This window comes from Camelus dromedarius, chromosome 10, assembly GCF_036321535.1.
Source record: "Camelus dromedarius isolate mCamDro1 chromosome 10, mCamDro1.pat, whole genome shotgun sequence".
Taxonomy (NCBI): Eukaryota; Metazoa; Chordata; class Mammalia; order Artiodactyla; family Camelidae; genus Camelus; species Camelus dromedarius.
The window spans coordinates 21,867,928-21,893,228 of record NC_087445.1 but is presented as its reverse complement, the minus strand read 5'-3'; the positions used below and the strand labels follow the sequence as shown (position 1 = coordinate 21,893,228).

At 34.0% G+C, this 25,301-nt stretch overlaps 1 protein-coding gene across 1 annotated transcript in view; it reads left to right on the top strand.

The window, feature by feature from the left end:
- The window catches only part of CNTLN (centlein), a 247,837-nt gene that overhangs the window by 57,394 nt on the left and 165,142 nt on the right, over window positions 1-25,301 (top strand). Inside the window, exons 6-7 of the mRNA XM_010988164.3 lie at window positions 7,121-7,254; window positions 15,741-15,903. Coding sequence (XP_010986466.3) covers window positions 7,121-7,254; window positions 15,741-15,903 — 297 coding nt within the window. The remainder of the gene's footprint in view (window positions 1-7,120; window positions 7,255-15,740; window positions 15,904-25,301) is intronic.

Here is a 25,301-nt window from a genome sequence, read left to right as displayed (position 1 = left end):
CTTCCCAACACACAAGAATGCTGGAGAATTTCACATATTTGTACATCTAAAGGTGTGTGGACTAGAACATAGGAGGATGCGAACCAAGGAAACACAGAAGGCATGCCTACATTCCTGGTCCTCCAGCCATAGCAGCTGAGCCCACAACCTTAGAGAACCTGGCAGTTGCAGGGGAAGTGCTGTACACAACTTTAGCTTTCTGGGTACTGTGGCATCCACAGCCACAGGTAACTGGGCAGCAGTGGCAATGGGGCCTGATACCCCATCCCTAAATCTGCCAAAGTACCCATGACTCTGGTCCTTCACACTCACACCTGCAGTGGTAGAGCCCATTAACTTTACAATACTGGACACTGCAGAGGCACCCACAGGACCCTGCTACCCACTGCCTCTTCCCCCATGGCAGTGGAGCCTGCAATTTAGGATTGCAGACATGAGGGGAGAGCCCACCATCCCTGTGCCCCAGGCAGCAGCAACTGTGACACCGGCAAAAGCGAGGCACCTGTTTCTCTAGAGAGGCAAAAAGCAATAATGAAGACATGGGGCCACACCTCTGACAGAGGCAATGGGGGTGAAAAGTGCAGACTCTCAGATAAAACCAGAGGCAGCTCAGTAAGAGAAACCTCAGACTTGTGCTATATCGCCACCTACTGGAAATCAAAATAAAGATGTCTAATTTCTAACCTGTTGAATTGTTAGAATCAAGATGAAAGGTGTTCCCTCCTTCAAATGCACTGGCAGAGAAACAAGTTATGAAGCACCATGATAAACCACAGTAACACTGTACCACAAAAAGAAAATTAGAATACCTCAGAAACCAAACTTAAAGTCATAGAATATTGCAATCTGATTAATGGAGAATTCAGGATAGCTGTCATGAAACAACACAAGTAGCTATAAGAAAACTAGAAAGGGAGTTGAATGAGCTCAGGAATAAAATTAATGAACAGAAGGAATACTTTACCAACCAGGTTGAAACTACTAAAAAAAAAAAAACCCAGAAATTCTGGAGCTGAAGATCTCAATAAATGAGATGGAGAATGCATTAGAAAGCATTGTATACAGAGCAGACCATAGTAAAGAGAGAATTAGCAAGTTCAAGATACTAATCTAAAAATTATACAGTAGAAAAAGAAAGAAATGAGATATAAAAATGAAATTCTACAAGCACTCTTTGACTCTTAGGAAGGGCAACATTAGAGTAATGGGTATTAAAGGAGAAGAGGGAAAAGGGAGCACTTATTTAAAGAAATAATAACTGAGAACTTCACAAACCTGTAGAAGGACCTGGATATACAAGTGGGCTAAGAGAATACTTAATTACCTCAATGCAAAAAAACCTTGTCCAAGACACATTATTTAAAATTGTCAGAAGTCAATCACAAAGAAAGAATTTGAAATTCAGCCAGGGAAAAAAAGGATGGTCACTGCATAGGAACCCCATTAGGCTATCAGCAGCTTTCTCAGTAGAGACTCTACGGGACAGGAGGGAGTAGAATGACAATCTCAAAATACTGAAAGATAAATCTGTCACCCAATAATACTCTATCCAGCAAAGTTATCATTCAGATATGAAGGAGAAATAAAAATTTTCTCACGCAAATAAAAGCTGAGAGAGTTTATCAACACTCAATCTGCCTTATAAACAATGTTGAAAGGTGCTCCTCTACCAGAAACAAAAAGGCAAAAGTATACAAAAGTTTGAGCAGGTTGATAAATAGATGGACAGAATCAGAAAATTGTAACTCTTACCAGAAGAGGTTTTTAAACGCTTTGTTATAGCATAAAGGATAAAGTAGAAAAAATAACTATAGCTACTTCAATTTGGTAATGAACTGACAACATATAAAGGGATAATTCAAGACAATAAAACAGAAAAAGGGAAGAGGAAAAGAATGTAATCCATATAGATCTATGAAGATAGGATACTATAAATGGAAGAAACCTAAAAGGAGTAATTGACAGCAACACAATAATAGTAGAAGACTTTAACACCCTACTTACAGCAATGGATAGTTCATCCGTGCAGAAAGTCAACAAGGAAACAGTGGCCTTAAATTAAACATTAGACCAGATGGATTTGATTCATATGAACAATACATTTCATTCTAATGCAACAGAATACATTTTCTTCTCAAGTGCACATGGAACTTTCTCAAGGTTAGACCATATATTGGAATACAAAACAAGACTCAAGAAAAATAGGAAGATTGAAGCCATATCCAGTATTTTTTCCAATCACAGTGGTTTCAACTACCAAAAAAGCTGGAAAAATCACAAATATGTGGAGAATGAACAACATGCTACTGAGCAAGTGTTGGATCAACAAAGAAATCAAAGGAGAAATCAAAATTTACTTGAAGACAAGTGAAAATGAAAATAAAGACAAACCAAAATCTGTTGGAGGCATCAGACACAGTACTAAGAGGGAAGTTTTTAGCAATTCAGGCCTACCTCAAAAAAACAAGAAAAACCTCAATCTAACCTTACAGCTAAAGGAACTTGGGAAAAAAAAAAGAAAGAAAGAAAAGCTAAGCCCAAAATCAGTAGAAGGAAAGAAATGGTAAAGATCTTAGTGGAAATAAATAAAATGGAGACTAAAAAGGCAAGAGAAAAGATCAATGGAACTAAGAGCTGGTTCTTTGAAAAGATAAAATTGACAAAGCGTTAGCTAGACTCATTCAGAAAAAAAAGACAATGCTCTGGAAAATAAAATTAGAAATTAAAGGGTAGAAATAACAATGGATACCACACAAATACAAAGGATTATAGCAGAATATTATGAACAGCTATATGCCAACAAATTGGATAACAGAAGAAATGAGTAAGTTCTTAGCATCATACAACCTTCCAAGACTGAATCATGAATAAACAGAAAATCTGAATAGACCAAATCACTAATACAGAGATTGAAACATTAATCCAAAAAGCTCCCCAGGCCCGGACAGCTTCATAGGTGAATTCTACCAAACATTCAAAGAAGATTTAATGCCTGTTCTCAAACTCTTCTTAAAAATTGAAGAGAAAAGGAATGCTTCCTAACTTATTTTATGAGGCCAACATCACCCTGATACCAAAGTCAGGCAAAACGAACACACTAAAAGAAAATTACAGGCCAATATCTCTGATGAACATAGATGCAAAAATCCTAAACAAAATATTAGCAAGCCAAATAAAACATTAAAAGAATCATCACTATGATCAAGTAGGATTTATCCTAATGATGTCAGGAGGTTTCAACATCCGCAGATCAATCAACATGATACACCACATAAACAGAAAGTATGAAAACCATACGATTATCTCAATAGATGCAGAAAAGGCATTTGACAAGGTTCAACACCCATTTATAATAAAAACTCTCAACAAAATCTATATAAAAGTAACATACCTCAACATAATGAAGGCTGTAAATGACAAATTACATCTAACATGACACTCAAAGGTGAAAAACGAAAATCTCTACCTCTAACACTGGGAACAATACAACGATGCTGACTCTTGCCACTCTTATTTCTCATAGTATTGAAAGTCATAGCAAGAGCAAGTAGGCAACAAAAAGGAATAAAGAAATACAAATTGGAAGGGAATAAGAAACTGTCACTATTATGGATGACATGATTTTATGTATAGAAAATCATAAAAAGCTCCACTAAAAAACTATTAGAAAAAATAAATATGGCAAAGTTGCAGAGTACAAAATCAACAAACAAAAATCTGTTGTTTTGATACACTAACAATGACCTAGAAGAAAGAAATTAAGAAAACAATCCTATTTACAATCACAACAAGAATAAAATACCTGGGAATAAATTTAATTGAGATCAAAGACCTGAACACTGAAAATTATAAGACATTGTTGAAAGAAATGGGAGACACATAAGTTGAAAAATACTGTGTTTATGGGTTGGAAAAATTAACACTGTTAAAGTATCCATATTACCTAAAGCAGTCAACAAATTCAGTGCAATCCCTTTCAAAACCACAAGGACATTTTTCATAGAAACGGAACAAACATTTCTAAAATTTTTATGGAACCACAAAAGACCCCATATAACCAAAGCAATCCTGAAAAAAAGGACCAAGGTTGGAGGTATCACACTCCATGATTTCAAACTAGACTACAAAGTTATGCTAATCAGAACAGCATGATATTGTGAGAAAAACAGATTCATAGATCAGTGGAACAGAATCGAGAGCCCAGAAATAAACACATGCATACATGTACAATTAATATACAACAAAGGAGCAATGAACTCACAATGGGAATAGGATAACCTCTTCAATAAATAGTGTTGGGAAAACTGGACAGCCCCATGCAAAAAAATGAAACCAGACCATTATCTCACACCATAAATAAAAATCAGCTCAAAATGGATTAAAGACTTAAACATAAGACATGAAACTGTAAAACTCTTTGAGGATACCATAGGCAATACACTCTTTGACACTGATCTTAGCAGTATCTTTCTGGATATGTTGTTTCAGGCAAGGGAGACAAAAGCTAAAGTAAACAAATGGGACTACATCATCCTAAAAAGCTCCTGCAGTCTAATCTAATTAAATCTGGGTGTCTGTAGATTTTTTAAAAGTTGTGGTAAAATACACATAACATAAAATTTACAGTCCTTATCATTTTAAAGTATATAGTTCAGCAGTGGTAAGTATATTCATGTTGCTATGCAACCAATTTGCAGAACCTTTTCATCTTCCAAAAGTGAAACGTGTTCATTAAACAACTTCCCACTTACCCCCTACCCCACCAACAAGCTCCTGGCATACACCATTCTACTTTCTATTTCTGTGAGTTTAACTACTCAAGATTCTTCATATAAGTGGACTCATACATTTTTCTTTGTAACTGGCTTATTTGGCTTTCCATAATTATCTCAAGTTCCATCCATAGTGATTCATATGTCAGAATTTCCTTCCTTTTTTTATTGTGGTAAGAAGTACATAACATAAAATTTACCATCTTAACCATTTTTAAGTTTACAGTTCAGTAGTGTTAAGTTTATTTACATTGCTGTAAAAGAGAACACCAGAACTTTTTTGACTTGCAAACCTGCAACTCTGTTTATTAATAATGACTCCTACTGATTCCTCACCCTGGGCCTTGGTAACTACCATTCTACTCCATGTATCTATGAATTTGACTACTTTAGATACCTCATTTAAGAGGAATCATTCAATAATTATCCTTTTGTGACTGGTTTATTTCATTTAGTATGTCCTCAAGGTTCATCCATGTTGTAACGTGTAACAGGATTTCCTTTCTTTTTAAGGCTCCAGTTTGCTCCATTTTATGTATATAGCACATTTTGTTTATTCATTTGACATTTGGGTTGCTTCTACTTGGCTACTGTGAATAGTGCTGCTATTAATACGGGTTTATAAATACGTTTTCAAGACCCTGCTTTCTGTTCTTTTGAAGATATACCCAGAATTGGGATTGCTGGATTGTATGGTAGTTCTGTTTTTAATGTTTTGAGGAACCCCCACATTGTTTTCTGTAGTATTTTTACAGTCCCACCAACAGTGTACTGAAGTTCCAACTTCTCCACCTCTCAGACAACACTTGTTATTTTTTTCTTTCCCTTACCTACTCTTGTCTCCCCTTCCCTTCCCTTTCTTCTCATTCTTCATTCTCTCTTTTTCTCTCTTTCTCACTTTTTCTTTCTTTCTTCCATTTACCCACCCACCTACCTATGTATCTGTCTTTACTCTTTTTAAGTAAATGTGAATTTAAGAAGTACAGACATACCTTAGAGATATTGTCGGTTTGGTTCCAGACTACCATAACGAAATGAATATTGTAATAAAGTAAGTTGCACAAATTTTTTGGTTTCACAGTGCATATAAACGTTAGGTTTACATTACACGATAGTCTTTTAAGTGTGTAATAGCATTATGTCTAAAACAACAATTTACATACCTTAATTAAAAATACTTTATTTCTAAAAACTGCTAACCATCATTCTGAGCCTTTAGAAGTTGTATTATTAACATCAAATATCATTTATCACAGATCACCATAACAAATACAATAATAAAGAAAAAGTTTGAAATACTGTGGAAATAACCAAAACATAGAGACATGAAGTGAGCAAATGCTGTTGGAAAAATTTCGTCAATAGACTTGTTTGATGCAGAGTTGCCACAAACCTTCAATTTGTAAAAAATACAATATCAGTGAAGTGCAATAAAGTGAAACATGATAAAACGAGATATGCCTGTACTCAGAGTGCTATCTTGGCTGAAAACTAATATTTTTGTCTTTAAAGGATCACTCTTGTTACTACAGGGTTAATATATGAAGTATGGGAGCTTTGCTAGAGTAGATTTCTAGTGGTTGACCTAAAACCTGGTGCTCATTTTTAGAAATAATGAACATATAGTGTATATATGGGCATAGTCTAGTTTTAGGTAAAATATTCATTTCATACTTTATGAAAATAATTAAAATTAATTTTATGATATATTTTTTGAGAACATATAACATCAGTTTTTAAATTGTTTCAAAACAAAAAAAGATTTAGCAAATTGTCAGGAAGAAAAGACCAGTTTTGAAGAACTTTAGGTGAAATTTCATCATAGTCAAGAGAACTCAGCATGATCTGAATCTCAAACATTGTTAAGATTATTTTGATATTTTTATAGTACCATTTTTTCTTATTTGAGTGTATCTATGTGTCTGCATTTAAATAATGCAGGAAATACTAAAATATCTGCCATTCGTCCTGATTAATGTTGAAATAAATGAGCTCATTTTTTGTTCATGTAATTAACAACTTTTTTATTGTACAATACTTTCCTTTTTATAATTTTAATAAGTACATTTCTATATAGGTTTTCAAGTTTATTTGTTTTAGATTCTTAACTTTCACCAGGAAGTCATGATAGTTTTACAGTTTCTGAAAAAAGTAACCTATGACTGGTGTGAAAGTTGCTGATTGTACTAAAAATTTTATAATTTAATGAAAACAAGAAAGTATAATTTAAAACCCTACCAAGTTTTCACTGTCATTTTGTACATTATTCAGTTAAATATAACAGACTATTAACTTTATTTATTTGATATTTATTATATTTGATTGTGATAAAAGTACTCTTCTTGTAGGCCTTTGAAGACAGTTTAATGGAAGCAAAGAAAGAAATTGAAGTGTCACAGAGTAAATATAATGCTCTATCATTACAGTTGAATAATAAACAGACTGAACTTATCCAAAAGGAAATGGATATCACTTTGGTCAGGCAAGTATACTCAATCATTAATTTAACATTATAGAAATGTCCTTAGTCAGAATGTCAGCATTTTTGTTTATTATCAGCACCCCAAAATGACAACAGTATGTCTTCTGTAAGTACTTATGTTTGTGCATTGAAATTACCTGGAATTGTATATTCATGTATGACTGAAAAATTGTGCTGTACACCAGAAATTGACACAACAATGTAATCTGACTATAACTCTAAATAAATAAATAAATAAATAAATAAACAAACAAACAAACAAATAAATAAACAAACAAATAAACAAACGAACAAACAAATTTGGGAAACAAACTGGGAAAATCGGGAGTTTCACAGAATTGGGAAAAGTGTGCTCAAAGATTTCTTTTTTTTTCAAGCAGGAAGCATCTTTTATTGTTCCTTTCAGTTCTCAGTCTGTTTTTTTTTTAACATTTTTTATTGATTTATAATCATTTTACAATGTTGTATCAAATTCCAGTGTAGAGCACAATTTTCAAGTTATACATGAACATATGTATATTCATTGTCACATTTTTTTTTCTGTGAGCTACCATAAGATCTTGTATATATTTCCCTGTGCTATACAGTATAATCTTTTTTATCTATTCTACAATTTTGAAATCCCAGTCTATCCCTTCCCACCCCCTGCCCCCTTTTTTATTGAGTTATAGTCGTTTTACAATGTTGTGTCAAATTCCAGTGTAGAGCACAATTTTTCACTTATACATGAACATACATATATTCATTGTCACATTCTCTTTTGCTGTGAGCCACCACAAGATCCTGTATATATTTCCCTGTGCTACACAGTACAGTCTTGTTTATCTATTCTACATTTTTTGTTTCAATTTTTAACAAGGACGATGCATTCATTTGTTTGTTTCTAAAATTCCTACCTGTGTGTTATATATATAATATTTATTATTATTATAATGAACAATAAAGAGTAATCCAGTTTTGACTTTTTATTTTGGTATGTTCTAAATAGTTTTAGTTTGTGAAATTTTTTTTTCTATATCAAAATACTTACTTTTGTAATACTACTCATAAAGTGGAAGTACTTGAAAGATCTTAAACTATGTATTATATTATAATTATCTTTATCAGAAAATAGTGTTTGAATAAATCATAAATATATATACATATACATACATATGTTATACATATATAAACATATGTATGTATGTATATAAACTTTTACACTTAAGCTATTTAAAATAAATCATACAATTAAAATTTATCACATACCTGTATAAGCACACTTTCATTCTCTGGTGCTACCCATATAAATATGTCATATATATATGTAATATACTGTATATAAATGTTGTGTTTACATATGATATATAATTATAATTAACATCATATATAATTGTGACATATATAAATGTAAAGACTTAAATATTTATTTATATATGTATTTAGTGTATTGCAAGATTTATATATCAGGGCAGAATTTTTGTTTGAGTAACAGATTAATATATATATTAATATATATATATATATATTTTTTTTTTTTTAAAGCAAAAATCCATTGTGTCACATACCCATAGGGGTAAAGAAAAGTGTAAACTTTACAGATATATAGTGGTTGACTTATTTACTCATGGTATAATTTTTTTTAAGCCAATAGTTTGATGAAGTCAGAAAAGTAATTCTGAATAGTAATAGAATCTTAGTTCTAGAAGAAATCTTAAAATTATCATTTATTCCTAGCTTTTACCCAATAAAAAAGCTTTTAATCTTTGCTTGATGCTTTTAGTTTTTAAGTTTTTCAGTACTTTTTAGGATTTAAAAAAAATTCATATTGTTTAAATTTGTACACTGTTTCATATATTTAGTTGAAATTTACGTTTTTGCAATATCCACCCATTTATGTTGGTTCCTTATCTAGAGAATCTGAGACACTCTAATCTCTGTTCTGTAATTCAGACCTTCAAATAATAGAAGATAACTTTATTAATAATTTTCTTTTTCATTAGTTTATTAACTACTTTTTTTTACTTGAACAAACGTGGTTTTTTTATTTTTTTAACATTTTTTATTGATATATAATTATTAACTACTTCTATTTCTTGGAGTGTTTATGTATATATTTTACAGATGTTATATTGTTTTGGGTTACCTTTCTGAATACATTCCATTTTGTCAGTGTTTGTATCATCAATATTCTTAAAATATGGCAACTATAATTGCAATGAAATATTCCAACAAGACTTTTCCATTTTAGAGTATGATGGAGCTAAACTATTGGATGGAATATGGGATTCATTCTAGGATACAGTGCAGTGTTATATGAATGAAATTTGAATAATTATATTTTCTACTGAATTTTGCCCCTGCATTTGTGTACTTGAATTTAGTATAAGGTAAGGGCTATAAGCTACAGTAAGTAAGGCAGTAATGTCCATAGGTGGACATTTTCTTACAAGATGCTAAAAGAATGGACTGTGTATAATTTCAAGAGTTTGATTATAAGGATTCAGAGGAAATAGCACAAAGTTGGAAGATTGGGGCAGAGGACTTTGACTCAAACCCTCATTATAGGGTAGTAGTTGAGATGCCTTCAGTGTTTTTCCTGAAGTTTTTAGAACAAGAGTTACCTGTTGAATATACTACATGTTGCCTGTGTTTCATTTTTATTTCTTACATGGGGATATGTGTAGTCATTATGATATACCAGCATTACTTTATTGAACCTGTATATGGTACAACAGACACATAAATCATAAATATAGGAAAAGTGGTTTAGATACTTCTTATGCACTTTTCCTTGTTGATAAATGATGGAGTTGACCTGACTTTATTTCTTTGTGGGTTTATTTCTTTGAATTCCTAATTATTTGCATATTTTTTGAATATTTAATCCACATCACCCATTGTGCTATGGAATATTGTTGTGAACTATTTCTTAAAATTTTTACCTTGAGTTGGAGTATAAATAAATAAGTGTGTGTGTGTGTATATATACATATATATATATAAAATGTATACAAACATCTCAATATAGACTTAGAATTTGCATAAAAATTGCTAACCAGTTAGGTTGTCTAACTAAATAATTCTATAATTACATGGAGTGTGGTCTAAGTGAATAATGTACCTTCCATTGAGAAGGTAGGCTATTGTCAGTTGAGTTGAGAATTTTTCTTAGAAATTAGTTGTGAATCTCCCACAAAGAAAGAAAAAGAAAGAAAGAGAGGGAGGGAGGGAAGGAAGGAAGGAAGAAAAAGACAGAAAAGACAGAAAGACAGAAAGAAAGAGAGAAAGAAGAAAGAAAGAAAGAAAGAAAGAAAGAAAGAAAGAAAGAAAGAAAGAAAGAAAGAAAGAAAGAAAGAAAGAAAGAAAGAAAGAAAGAAAGAAAGAAAGAAAGAAAGAAAGAAGGAGAGGAGAGGAGAGGAGAGGAGAGGAAAGGAAAGGAAAGGAAAGGAAAGGAAAGGAAAGGAAAAGAAAAAGAAAAAGAAAAAGAAAAAGAAAAAGAAAAAGAAAAGAAAAGAAAAAAGGAAAGGTCAAGACAGAGCAGTCATAATTTTGATTAGGAATATCATGAAAGTCAGAATCCTGAAGTTGGATTAATGCATCTGGATTGCTGGTGTTCCCAAGCACTTAGAAGAAGCAAGTGTAAATTATCTCTTGAGGATGATAAAACAGTTCTGTTCTCAAATTATGTCTACAGTTTTGCAAAGTAATGTCTAGCACATAGAAATATTAAGTATATGGTCAGGTAAGAATAAAAAAAGGCATAACTGGAAATGAAGGAAAAAGACCTAATTATTTGCCTACAGTATGATAAATTAACATAGAAAACTCAAAAATAATTTATTGAAATAGTGTTTAAATTAAAAAGTGGGTTTAGCACATTTGGTAGATATGAGGTCAGTGTATAAAATTCAACTGCATTTTCACTATGGCCAAGATGGCATAGTAAAAAGACCCTAAATTCACTTCCTCGCACAAGCACCCCAAAATCACAACTATCTTTACAACAGCCATCAGTGAAAAAGACCAGAACCTACCAGAAAAGATGTTCTACAGCTAAAGAAGTAAAGAGGGAACCACAGCGAGACCAGTGAGAGGTGGACTTGTGATATAATCAAATTCCATACCCCTCCAGGTGGGCAACCCACAAACTGGAGAATATAGTACAGAGGTTCTCCCACAGGAGCAAGAGTTCTGAGCCCCATGGCAGGCTCCCCAGCCTGGGGGTCCGGCACCGGGAAGACAAGCCTGCAGAGAATTTGGCTTTAAAGGCCAGTGGGGCTTAATTGAAGGAGCCTCACAGGACTAGGGCAAGTAGAAACTTCACTCTTGAAGTGAAGTCTCACACATACTGCGACACAGAGCAGAAGAAATAATTTGATAGGGGCCTAGCCAGGGCTTACCTGCTCGTCTTGGAGAGTCTACTGGAGAGGGAAGGGACAGCTGCAGCTCATCCTGGGGACATAGACGCTGATGGAGAATATATTGGGGAACATTTAGCTGCATGAACATTGCTACTGTGGCAGCTGATGTATTGGATCATTAGCTCCAAGACCTGGCCCATTCAACAGCCTGCAGGTGACAGTGCTGGACACCTCAGGCCAAAAACTTAATTGGGTTTTTGGGTTTAACTAACATCTCCACCCATTAGCAGACAGGCTGCCTAAAGAGTAAGGAGGCCACAGCTGCCTCTGGGCTTGCCCCTAGACATAGCCCAGCCCACCATAGGGCCAAGACCCAGCTCCACTCACCAGTGGACAGAAACCTTCCATCAGGAAGCCATACCAAGCCTCTAGACCAGCCTCATCTACCAACGGGCAGACATTGGAAGCAAGATAACTACGATCTCACAACTCAAGCCAGACCCTACCCTGGGACCAGGTGGGCCCTAGCCCGGCATACGAGGAGACCAATGCAACCTTCAGGACACCCGACCTCATACCCACCTAGTCCCAACAATCTGAAACAGGCTCTGGGATTGCTAGGCCCTGCAGTCAGGCTCCAGGAACCATCTGTGACTGCCAGTAGACTGCCATGATCTGGCTTTACCGCCAGTGGGTGGGCAATAGCCCCAAAGTCTTTGGGACCCTGACTCTGCCTATCAGTGAGCCAGCACTAGCCCCGAGGGCCCCGTAGGGTTCTGCAATCAGTTACCTCGTGACCAGGCCTTGCTAAACAGCAGCCAGCAGCATTTGCACAATGCAAAACCTGACAACCACCCAGATTAAGAGCCTGCCAGACCACCCACATAGGCAGCCCATCACAATAGGACTCACCCAGCCCTCTTAGGGTGAAACCCTGGAGCATATAGCTTGGGTGACAAGAGGGGAGTGCACTGGTGGGACACATAAGACACCTCCTACAGAGGGCACTTCTCCAAGGTCAAGAAACGTAACTAACCTACCACATACATAAAAATGCAAGTAGTAACTTAGATAAAATGAGGTAGCAAAGGAATATGTTTCAGACAAAGGAACAAGAAAAAACCCCAGAAGAAGAACTAAGTGAAGTAGAGATAGGCACTCTACCTGAGAAGGAGTTCAGTGTGATGATCATAAAGATGATCAAAGAACTCAGGAAGAGAATGGATACACAGAGCAGGAAGTTAGAAGTTTTTAACAAAGAGTTAGAACAAAGAGTTAGAAAATGTAAGAAACAACTAAAGAGAGATGAAGAATACAATAACTGAAATAACATATACCATCGCTGTGTATTGTATCCTAATCTGGAAGTGGTACAAGGAGACAAATGTGCTAGGCATGCAGCTGGTTGACCTCAAGTGATAGAACCATGAGCTGTATAAATATTATAGGCTGAAGTGGTAGTTAATAGTATGAGGCAGAGCATGGGACTGAGAGTGGCAGGTGACACTGAATCTGAAAAGGTATATAAGGTGTATCTAATATAACAATAAATATTTAATAGGCTATAGGAACTATGCTAGGTGCTCTCTTTATAGCAATGAGCAAAAAAGTCCCTACCTTCATAGAAGTTTTTATTATCTCCACATCTTTGCTTTCTATTGAGATAACTCAGAGAGGCAAACTGATTTTTGTTACTTACATTTTCGAGACCTTACTTAGGTCTAGAAATTATAGGAATATAATTTCTATAACTATAATTATATTCCTATAATTCCTTCAGTAACTCCTACTGAGGTATACTTTCCTTCTGAATATGCACAAGGAAATTTCTTTTTTCTTAATTCTAAGTACTCCTCCTTTTAAATAAGTCCTGTTTCTTTTTCTTTACTCATTTTCAAGTGAAGAAAAGTCTACACAAATTCAGTGTTTTCCAGTGGTCCAGATGTGTGAGTTTCCAAAGCCTAGTTTGTTGTTTACTTTTGATACTGGTCAAGTTCCACTTTCATATTTATGACGTTGTACATTTCATCTCATCTAGTTTTCAAAGAGTGCTGTGAGGAGACACATAGAAAGAAACATACCTACATAGTATAAAATTATGCTTCCATTCCACTCACTGAGATGAGAGTATGCTCAGAAAATAGCAGAAGATGAGAGTAAAGAATATGCTTTTCCCTTGGTTGATTTTTAATTCCCAAGTGTCTCATATTATGAGCACCTCCCAACTCCAGTGTATTTGTTCTGATTAAAGATATATTTTGTTCTAAATGACCCTTAAATCCAAGAAATTACTGGTTCTGGCCCTCTCTTTAAGAAATAATATCTTCTAGCATTGCAAAAGAAATATGTTTTCTGTGTTTTGCATTGTATTAGATGATGATATGTTGTATTTTCACCATGTCCCCTTTCTAAATGCAACATTTACTTAGTTCTCCTGGCTAACATGTGTCTTGACTATTATGCTGATGGAATTTTATTCTATGTCTTTTGCTGATCTCCTTTGATAATTCATGCCAGCGTTATTCTTAAAAAATAGCAGTACTCAGCAAGCATCATTACTATAGGTCTCTTCTCTCCTTTTTCTTGTATTACATTTCCTCCAGGCATTGTGCCATTATTGATTCTCTTCTTTCCCTTCCCCCATTTTTGGACTATTATTATCTGCAGGTTTCAGTTTTTTGCATAATTACAGGAAAAAGTGCTGTAGTCTGAATGTTTGTGTCCATCCAAAATTCATAGGTTGAAATTCTAATGCCAAATGTGATGGCATTAGGAGGTGGGACCCTTAGGGAAGTGCTTCCGTTGTAAGGGTAGAACCCACATGAATGGGAATAGTACTTGTGTCAAAAAGACCTCCCAGAGCCCCCTAGTGCCTCCCACCATGTGAGGATGTAACATGAAGTCTATGACCTGGAAGAGGGCCCTCACTTGACTATGCTGGCACTCTGATTTTTGACGTCTAGCCTCCCCAACTATGAGAAATAAATTTCTGTTTTTTGTGAACTACTTAGTCTGTGATATTTTGTTATATCAAAAGGATTAAGACAGATGATGTATGTACATGTATCTGTGTGAGTTCAGGGGTTGCTGTTGTGTCTGGAGAACATTAATATTCTACACCTCTGAAAAAGCAGAGCTCATTTCTCCCATCTTAATATACATCCATCTTCAAGAACTGCGTATCTTTTTTGTTTCTTGTTTTATAAGTTTTATCTTATGTGATAGAATCACTAGATTGAGGTTATAGTAAAGTTTCCACTAAATAATAGTCTCTAAAATATATAAAAATAGTTTCCAAAAACAGTCTCCAAAATATACTATAAAGTATATTTCTGTGAAATATATCTCTGTAAATATTTTTCCCTTCAAATTGATTTTATGAAATATTTTCCAGTTTTGTGTGATCTGTATCACACAGGATTCACCACTACAGGAATCTGGAAACCTCTATCCCAGAGGTGTGGTTTTGTTAGACCTTAGTGCCATCAGTACCATCACCACAATTCATTTGTCCTCCTACTTACGACATTCACGCTGGGTGGGTTGGAAGGACTGATTTCACGTTGTATTGCGCTCTTGCCTTCTGACTTGTTTGCTTCATCATTTCCTTCAAGCTGGATTAGAGGAATCACAGGGATCCCAACCCAGGTTGCTTTAAGGAACTTTAGTGATTTAAGAAACTTTGGCTTGAAAAGTTAATTTGCCTTTTGGGATTCTTTTTAATGCTTATAAATAGTTCCATATAATATAAAATTAAAGGTTGAGTTACCCTGTGTTCAGAACTGTCTGCTAAGTATTGTTGGCATCAGTGCTCATCAATTCATGGAACTGAAGTATAACTTAATTTCAGTAAGAAGGTGGTACTATGTCTGTATATCTAGAATTTTTATTAATATCAAGCTATAAAAGAAAATTGATAAGTATTTGGCTTTGAAAGTCATAGTAGTACTATCAGTACTTTCTAGGTGTATGTGATAAATATTAAATACTTTGTATGTTATTTCTCTTATTAATATGTTTGCTGCAGTAAAAAATAATAGATGAAAAAATTCGAAGCCAATCTATAACCTTAGATGAACACAGTTATTTAACTGAGATGATCTTTATTCATGCTTCTCCCTATTTATTGCTTGCTTTGCACAGGAAAGAGTTGCAGGAGCTGCAGAATCTTTATAAACAGAACAGTGCACATACAGCACAGCAAGCAGAACTGATCCAGCAACTTCAGGTTCTGAATATGGACACACAGAAAGTGCTGAGGAACCAGGAAAATGTTCATACAGCTGAGAGTATATCATATCAAAAAGTATGCTTTTATTCTGTCATAAAAATGTAAATTTATATGTATGAGCTTATATAAATATATAGAATTCAAATTTTCACATTTCACCATTTCTTTATGTTGTTTCTTCAAAATTAAAAATGAAGTATGATTCAGTCTGATAATATCTAAAATCATGTGCATTTTCTTTATGCGCTGTTAAAGCTGAAACGTTTAAAATATATATGCAAATTTATCCTGTAGGATATTGTTTTTATAAACTGGAGTTTCGATACTACTGTGAAATACACTAGGACTGTAGCGTCCCAACCAGGAAGGATTTGGGGAATGGGATTATTCAGCCTTTTATAATGAAAACTTAGCTGTCAAGTATAATTTTATACTTTATGACCTAAAGCAGTCTTTTATTATGAAATTTGTGCATTATTTTATTGGTAAATCTGCACAAACACAGATAGGTATGCTGATGAGGTCTTCAGGATCAATATTTTCCAAGGATTTTCCCCTCTTTATTTTTGTGTTTCTTTTAGTAGTCATTTTACTTTACACTTGTTTTAGGAGCTTCTCAAGAAGGTTTACCAGGTATTCTGACTGACTCAGCAGCAATAATTATAGCTAGTGATTAAAAAAACACTTACTGAATTCTTTATGTTTTGTGTAGTGTACTAAGTTATTTATAGAAATAATTTACTTTCTACATAGGTCAACCATATGAGATTGATGTTATTTCCTCTTAGTAACTGAGGCAGCCAAGGCTTAGAGAGGTTAAAAAGTGAAATCTATGTTATTTGGGGTTTTTTTCTGTTTAAACTTACTCTTCTCCTAAAGAAGCACTATGAAAATTCAAAATCTATAAATAATATGAAATAAATAACTATTAAGTGAACTTTAAGCACATGTTTTTAAATGATGCTTTGGAACAGTGATTTTTCAACGTAAATTCTGTGTTCCCTTCAAGTTTCCCCAGGACGTGGATGATACCAAGCATTAGGGCAGTGCCTATCCTCTCCACTTTGAATAAAGCAGCTCTATCTTTTTGTTTTATACAGTGGGGTTGCTTGTTATGCTTTTGTTGCTAAACCAGACTCCACCGCTAAAATGACTTGAGAAACTGGACCTTATTAGTAACTTTAATTTTTTTTTCTCTTTTTCACTTGTATATTTATTTAACTCAAACATTTCTCCCTCTGTCTTAATTTTTGCTTGAAACTCCCCAACCCATGACAATTTATATTAAAATGTGACTTATGGCTGCTTGTTTTTAATGTTCATAACTCTTTTCTCTCATGTGCTGATACTTTTTCTATTTCTCTTCTCAGCAAGAAAGAACTTGGTAAGGTGAAAGAAAAAGACAGTATTTCCCTTGGTATTTCCCTTTTCAGTCTTTTATTCTAAGATTCCTTTTACAGCCTTGTTTAACCCAAAATTTAAGTTAAATTGTTTCAGCCTTAATTCTCCTTTTGGTTGATTCTTAACAGTCTCTGCAGAGAGCAGCCATCTTTTTTATAATCTACCTGAAGACTTTTATAGATTTACTATCATTTCAAGCAACTGAATACTTAAACATTTTTATTTAAAGTGATTGTCACCAAAGTGGTACATGCCTGTTGTGGTAAATTTTCAAATAATACAGACTGTATAAAAAAATTAATTTTTCTGCTCTCCTGCCTGAAGCCCTTGCCCCAGATGTTCCACTCTTAGTATTTGACAGTATATCCTAGAGTTCTTCTTGGAAAACAGAGTATTTTAAAATTACTTCTTCTTTTTTTAATTATACAAAAATTACATGAATATGTTGTTATAGAAATTGAAATGATAGAGAAGTACTGATAATGCTAATCTAACAGAGTTGAGTTCCCTTTCACTCATCCCTGTTCATTTCATTCCCCTCCCCAGGGGTAATCATCTGAGTAGTTACTTCAGCCCTTTTCCATGCAATATATACTGTGTGTGTACATACATGCATATCACACATCTAGGCATCTGACTTTTTAATATTAATTAATTTATCCTATATTTATTTTTTTACTTTTTTAGAGTTACATTTAACAAATAATATGCCTTGGGTATATTTCCATGACTGTACGTATAGCTCTTGCTCTCCTCCTCCTCCTCATCCTCCAACAGGAACGTATGAAGTACAGGTGGATTTACCAGAGTGTAATTTGATGATTACTAAGAACTCCCTCCCCAACTTTTTGTTATTATAAACTTGCCTACAGAAGGAGGTGTTCCCCATCTCTCCTATAGCATTAACTTTTCACTACTGGATCATTCTCTTGCTAGAGAGTAGGTTATTGTCTCACACAGGAAAGAATTCAAGAGCAAGCCATACTGAAGTGAAAGCAAGTTTATTTAGAGAGATACACATACCATAGACAGAATGCAGTCTGTCTCACTTACCAGCAACACTTGTCACAGTTGATGGCTCTCTCCCTTAAAACACTTTTTTTTCTCCTTGTTTGCAGCACATCACAATTGTGTGGTTTTCTTCCTTCAGTTTCTAGCTGTTCCTTTTCTGGTTTTTGTTTTTGTTTTTGTTTTTTTTACCTCGTCTTCCTTAGTTGGCCTGTCCTCTAAATGTTAAAATGTTCCAAGCCATAATCTTAGGCACTCTTTTTCCTCTGTTCAAATTCATACAATAGGTGATTTTATCCTCCCACCTAGGCTTTCAAAATCATATTATCTATATGCTGTTGACTCCCAAATTTGATTATCTACTTTGGATGTCTTCCTTGAACTCTAGGAAAGTATATCTAATTGCGTACTCAGCATCTCTTAACTTGGATGCCTAAAGGGCATCTCAAACTTCACATGTTTGAAACTAAGCTATGTCAGTTTTGCCTTCACCATGTGTATGGAATCCTACTACTTCTCACCACCCCTGCTGTGACCACTAACTTGTATTACCTGAATGATTACAAGAGTTTCCCACTTTGATTCTTTGCTCCTGACCTTACTCCGTTTGAGTTCATTCTCAGCATAGATGCCAGGATGTTCTTGCTGAAACTTCGTAAGTCAAATCAAGTCACTCCTCTCTTCAACTCCTTCCATTGGTTTCCTGTCTCATTTAGTAGAAGCCTAAGTTCTTACTATAATCTGTGAGACTACACGATCTGGCTCTGCATTACCTCTCTGGTCTCATCCTTGCCTTCTCTTCTCCTTGGTCCCTCCACTTCAGCCACATTTAACTTTTTCTCACTCAACATACCAAGGGTTCTGCAACCTCAAGGTCTTTGCACTTGCTTCCACAGCCTGGTATCTCTTAACCCACTTGTCTACATAGATGACCTTTTTACCGCCTTTACACTTCACCTCTCAGAGCTTAAAATCTTGTTGATAGCAGACAGTAAACAGGAGGTGTAAGAATGATATATATTCTAATAGCAGCAGGATGTATGGGAATATAGCTGGAGCAGGTTTCTAGGTTAAGGATAAAAAAATGACTCTCCATAATGAAATGATGTCAGTGATGTTTATTCTAAGATAAGAAGACATCAGTGAGACAAATTTGTTTCTCATAACTCCTCTATATGAACTCTAGCTGAAACCAGAATTCCCTAGTCAGTGACTTCACTAAATTTGGAGAGTTAGAACTTATATATTCCTATTTGGACAACTTGTCATACCCTGAACTTTGATTAGGGATAGTTTTTGAAACCACATAAACCTTTCCCCAAGATCATCCACTCCAAGAATCGTTATCTGTAATAATGAGGGATATGATGACAATATGTTGTGCTTATGAATATCATGGATGCAAAAAGGAAAAAAAAAGTAAACAAATCTCCTGCTTTAGAGAACTGGCTTGCTTTTCCTTGTATTGCTCTATTTTTTGGTTCTCTTTCTCTTCAGTTTGAACTCCCTTTTCTTTCTGTTCTTCAGAAGTTGCCTCTCAAGGGGCAGGAGGTTGGAGGGAAGAAATTCACTGATTTTTAATTTGATACTCATTCTGAAATGGTAATTCTCATTGTAATATTTTAATTTTGATGTTATTTTAGATACTTGTAGTGTTAATAAAGTTTTCATTGGTATGTTTAACTGGACTTAATTCAAAAGTCCTTGAGTATTTATTTACATTATAAATTTTGCCTGCAGTTAGTAAATATTACAGTTAATGTTTCTTTGGTAATCTACGTACAGATAGTTACCCATAAAAACACAGGAAATAAAACCTTTGTAATTCCATCTCTCAGAGGCAAATACCATTAACATTTTGAATATTTCCTTTCAGATTTTTAAATACATTTTAACATATCCGTGAAGAGCCTAGTATCTTTCACTTCACATTATATTAAAACAATATCACAACATACAACTATTTTGGAAATAGTAATATAATTTATTTAACCATTTTTTCATTGTTGATCACATATGCTGTTTAAATATTTCACCATTGTAAATAAAGCTGCAATAAACATCTCTTTCATGTCAGTTTAGACTATTAGTGTTAGTATTAGAGAATATTGAATGTGTATACACACACACACACTCACAGATACCCCCAGGAAACAATTCTTTTTACGAAAAAGCTAGTGACATTATATTAATTTTGTGCAAGTCACTCTTAATTAGTTCATACATAAAGATAGCCAGTTTAAGTGATTAAATAGTAAGAAAACACAAGGGATAATGGAGTTTGAAGGAGACCTGCCTACCACATGAAAAATGATCAATAAATGTTAAGTTATTGAACTTTGGGGACTTATGTACAACACTATCCCATTTACTATAATAATGCAATTTAAAAATCATAGATGTTTATTTGAATTGTTGTAGTATTTTTTAACCTTATAAGCATATATTTCTATCTTAATTTAAAGATTATTCTAGTACATTTAATTTTTAACTATTTGGCTGAGTAGGTTCTGGAGTGGTATAAAAATGTGGAAGAACTAAGAATACAACTTGGAAGTCCTTCCAGTTGGAACATAATCATAAATAAAGAATATAAAATTATATGATAAGCCAGGGAGAATCTGTGTTTACATTTTCACACATTATTTTAAAAATATATTATTTAAGCTGAGATACAAATATAAGTCACCTCCACCAACCATATAATAATAATGGTTAATATTTATTTGAGCTATTGTATATCAGCCCCTGGGAAAAAGGATTTTGCCTCATATTTAAGCCCCACACCAACCCTGTGTGATACATTATTACTATCCCTTATTATTTTGTAGATCAAGTAACTGAGGCTTAAAGTCAAATAGCTACCAGGTGCTAGAATTCAAATCTAGATAATTTTTTTTTTAACTGAAGGGTAGTTGATTTAATATGTTTTTAGGCATACAGCAAAGTGATTCAGTTATACATGTATACACACACACATATATATTCTTTTTCAGGTTCTTTTACATTATAGGTTATTTTATAAGATATTAAATATAGTTCCTTGTGCTAAATCTAGCTAATCTTGAATCCAGAACCCACAATGCTAAACTCTTGTTATAAAGTCCACAGTGCAGTTCAGTTATACATGGAGTAATGTGGACTTATCCTTAAAGGGTTCTGTAAAGATTCTATAAACTTACATTATTCATTTTACTCAAAATTTTTTCAATACTCAATAACTTTTTATGTTGGGAAATGTATCTTGATGTCTAAGTTAAATGTTATTCACAAAATTCAATTGCATTCTTTTTGGTGAAAGGAGAGCTCAGCATGATATCATCCTTTGTGAAGAGAGCCCCCATCGGTATTCTTCAGCCACTGTTTCCCTGATAGTACAAATTTGGTTTTTTCCATTTTTCTACAGCACTGCAGTTTTTAACTTCTTGAACTAGAGATTTTTTTTTATTAGACTTCCCTCCCCCACCACCCAAAAATGTATCAGTTGTGGACTTCAGGATTTTTATATTTGGGAATGGTCACATTACTTTATTTATCATATATAAACAGTATGCTACTGTTCAAACTTCCAATGTTCATTTACACCAAATTATTCACCTTAATCCTAGAGCATTTTACTTAGTAGTTGTCTTAATTTTTCTTCCACATGTATTTTTCCAGGTATTTTAAAATAAATTTGAGTAATCCAGTAGTCCTTGCAACAACGAGATGAAATTGTTTACTTACAAATTAAGATTTGCAAATCTTTTTCAAATATAACGAACATAAATGATTTATCATTTCCAAATAATAATCAGGCTTAGCTTTAAGATATGGGGGAGTTGAAATAAAAAAATATTACGTTAATAGTTTCTCTGATTCTACTAAGTTTACTTTTTTAAGAGTTAGGTTTTCTTAATTTACTGTTTCTGATCGAGTTTCTGTTTCTTCCGTCCTCTTCTCATAGTTCTCCTTTCTACCTTCTTTTTCACTGTCCTATTTCCTTTCCCTTCTCCCATTTAGTAAGTTGATTTATATCATAATATTCATTTCATTGTCTGAAAAGATAAAAACAGTTACCCTCAGTGGTAGGATGAGGGGAATGAGGAAGGGAGACAAAGGTGAAGAGAGAAAAAAGATTTTTGAGCACAAGAATAAGGTGAGTCATATTTTCCTCAAGGTCTCTGTAACAAATCATTAGTCTCCTACCCAAAACTACCTACCAGATAATCTAGAGGGCTCCTCTAGAAGAGAAGCACCCATTAAGAGAAATAAAAATAAGCTAGTGTATTTTCTTCCTCTGAGCATGCTGTGGCCATTTATGTAAGTTTTAATAGTTTTTCTCCCTTTGCCTGTTATTTATATACATGTGTATGATTTAAATATAGATGGGAATTGTGTCAGCATTTACAACTTCTAGACTATCTAACATGTTTGGGTTACTAAATATGTATGTTATCACCTTTTGTTCTATTTAGTGACAGTTACATGACGCGGACTAGTATCAATGCAGGAAACTAAGGAGTTAGGTTATACATCCTTTTAGTTTAAACTGCATGTTAAATCAGATTCTTTGCTTCTCGTTTTTATGCTATAAACAAATAGAATTTTCACTTTTAAAATTTATCATCTCAATCAGAGTGGCAAATAGTATGCTTATTCACTAATATGGAAAATTTTATCCTTTAAACAAATTAGTCATTGGGTCACAGAGCATATACTTTTTCAAAATTGTTTAGGTAAATAATATGTAATCTTGTTCCTCAACACTAATAAAAATATGAGATGAATACTTCAGGCTAAGCACCTCAAAGTTAAAGGTCTTGGAGTTTGGGGTGATATTTCTGGACATAAGTTGCTTTCTGTCGCCTAGGGATCCTCTTAATGTCTTTTCATTTTTATTTCTTCAACAAAAAAATAAACAGGTAGACTAGTAAGCATAATAAATTAATTTAGGGATTATAATGTTTGATACTTTTAAAGTATATAGGGATGGTATGATTAAATTTTTAAGGGCCAGAATCTTGTAAAAGATTCTGGTCTGTTCCAGCTATTTGGACTATTAGAGGAAAGAAATTGTAAAGTGCCTCTCTGAAAACTTCTGAAAGCAATTGTGATAAATCAGGATGCCTAAACCTATACAGATGAGTGAATTTGTTTCCTTACCTGATTTACTCACTTGGGAACTATTTTTTAACTCACTCGACTATTATTAATGGGTTGAGAATAACATGGTGTCTAGCCAGGGGGCTTGGAACATCCTAAACCTTTGCCTCCTTACAAGAGCTCCTAGCAAAACAAACATTCTGTTAGATCCTGAGGCTTTGTCACCAAAAATATAGGAAAAATAAAAATAGACAGACAATCTCCTTGAAGGCTTTTCTAGCCACATTTACTGGTGGACCAGGGCCTAAAATTAAAAATGGCTGAAGGGTTGCCTTTGCTTTCTTTAAGTGCACAGCTGAGTGGTCTTATTGTTATTAAATAAGTGAAGTCCAATCAGCCATCATAAAAATAGGCAGGTAGGAGATGTATATTTGGAATAAGATCTAAGGCATAAAAGAGAGTTTGTCCCAATCCACGGAGTAAGGCTGGTTGAGATCATCTATTTCAGACTTTATCAATTCTTTTTTACCAACTGCTAGAAGGATGGATATTTTCAAAGAAAGAGTTTGCCTCAGTGTCAGAGTTGCATACCCAGTCCTATGAGATCAAGCCAGGGCAACTTCTGAAGAGGAAGTACAACTGCATAAATTGAATGGCAGAGAGAGCCAGGTAGAGAACATAAGAAGAGAACTGTTTTTATGGAATCAGAAAAGAAGGGAGAGAAGAGAAGAAAAGAGACATTAAAGTAGAGCCTTCTTCCATGAAGGAATAGGCACAGGAGCCTTACGTCTGTGAAGGAAGATCCCAAGACATGACACCCAAGAGAAAAGTATACTGCATCCTTGGCACTAAATGGCTAGTTAATTGGTCTTCATTCCTGATGGTGCACTATCATTATGCCTGTACTTTGGGCAATGGGAGGGAAACTGTGGGTTTTTCTTTGTCAATACTTATTACTGTTCATGGGATTCTCAAATATTTGAAATCCGTATGTTCTTTTTAAAAATATTTTTATTGAGGTATAACTTGAAAACTATACATTTTTTAATAATATTGTGGTCTGTTATTTTCCTCCAAAGATTTCTACTGATTGGGTAAAAACTTGTTAATATTATAAAGCATATAAATAAGACAGAAAGGGGGTTAAATAATTTTTCAACTGAAAAGTGACTCTATATGCTATTCAACACTCATCATAGCTTCAGTTCTCTCTAGTCAACTTAGCTCTTGTCTCCAGATTTTGCTTTCTTCTTTTCTACCCTGAACTCAATCATGAAAGCAGCAACACAGCACAGATAGGTCACTGTAAGGCCCCTTCATTGTTCCTCAAAGCTGTCAGGTTCCTACTGTCACTTCCCTCTAACAATATCCAATAGTATCAGCTGTGGAAAGGACACTGGATATACTCCCTGGTATAAAGATAATTGGAAGGGAAAGTACAAGTTTATGTCCTGCAGTTCTTTATAAATCATAAAGACAACCTTTCTTTTATAAAAAAATTTTTTTAGACTTTGGCTGTAAAGTGAAATGGATTATTTAAAGTATTTATAGTAATATAGAGGTATAATCCTGTACAGAAAATAAAAAGTATAGTGAACTAATTGTCAGAGGATTGATTTGGAGGGTCATGTTTTTATGACAAATTATGATATCTGAAAGAAAGTTTTAAAAAGATTTCACAAGCCTTTTTTATTTTAAAATTAAAACAATTAAATTATAGCATACAAACAGAAAAGTACTCTGACAACTTTTGTGTAGTTAAGTTTCTTCCCATAAGGCAAGAATAACTAATGGAAGATTCTCCCTGTCTTCAATTGAATGAGGAAACCTAAAAACCTGCTGTTTGAGCAACGTAATTTTGAGATTCTACCCTTGGGAATTTTTCTTTTTTTTTTTGTAAGATCTCTATCTCATTATTAGCCTTTTTTTCTCTTTAAAGCAAATCTTAATTCTTGGGTCACATTCCCAATGTCATCAGC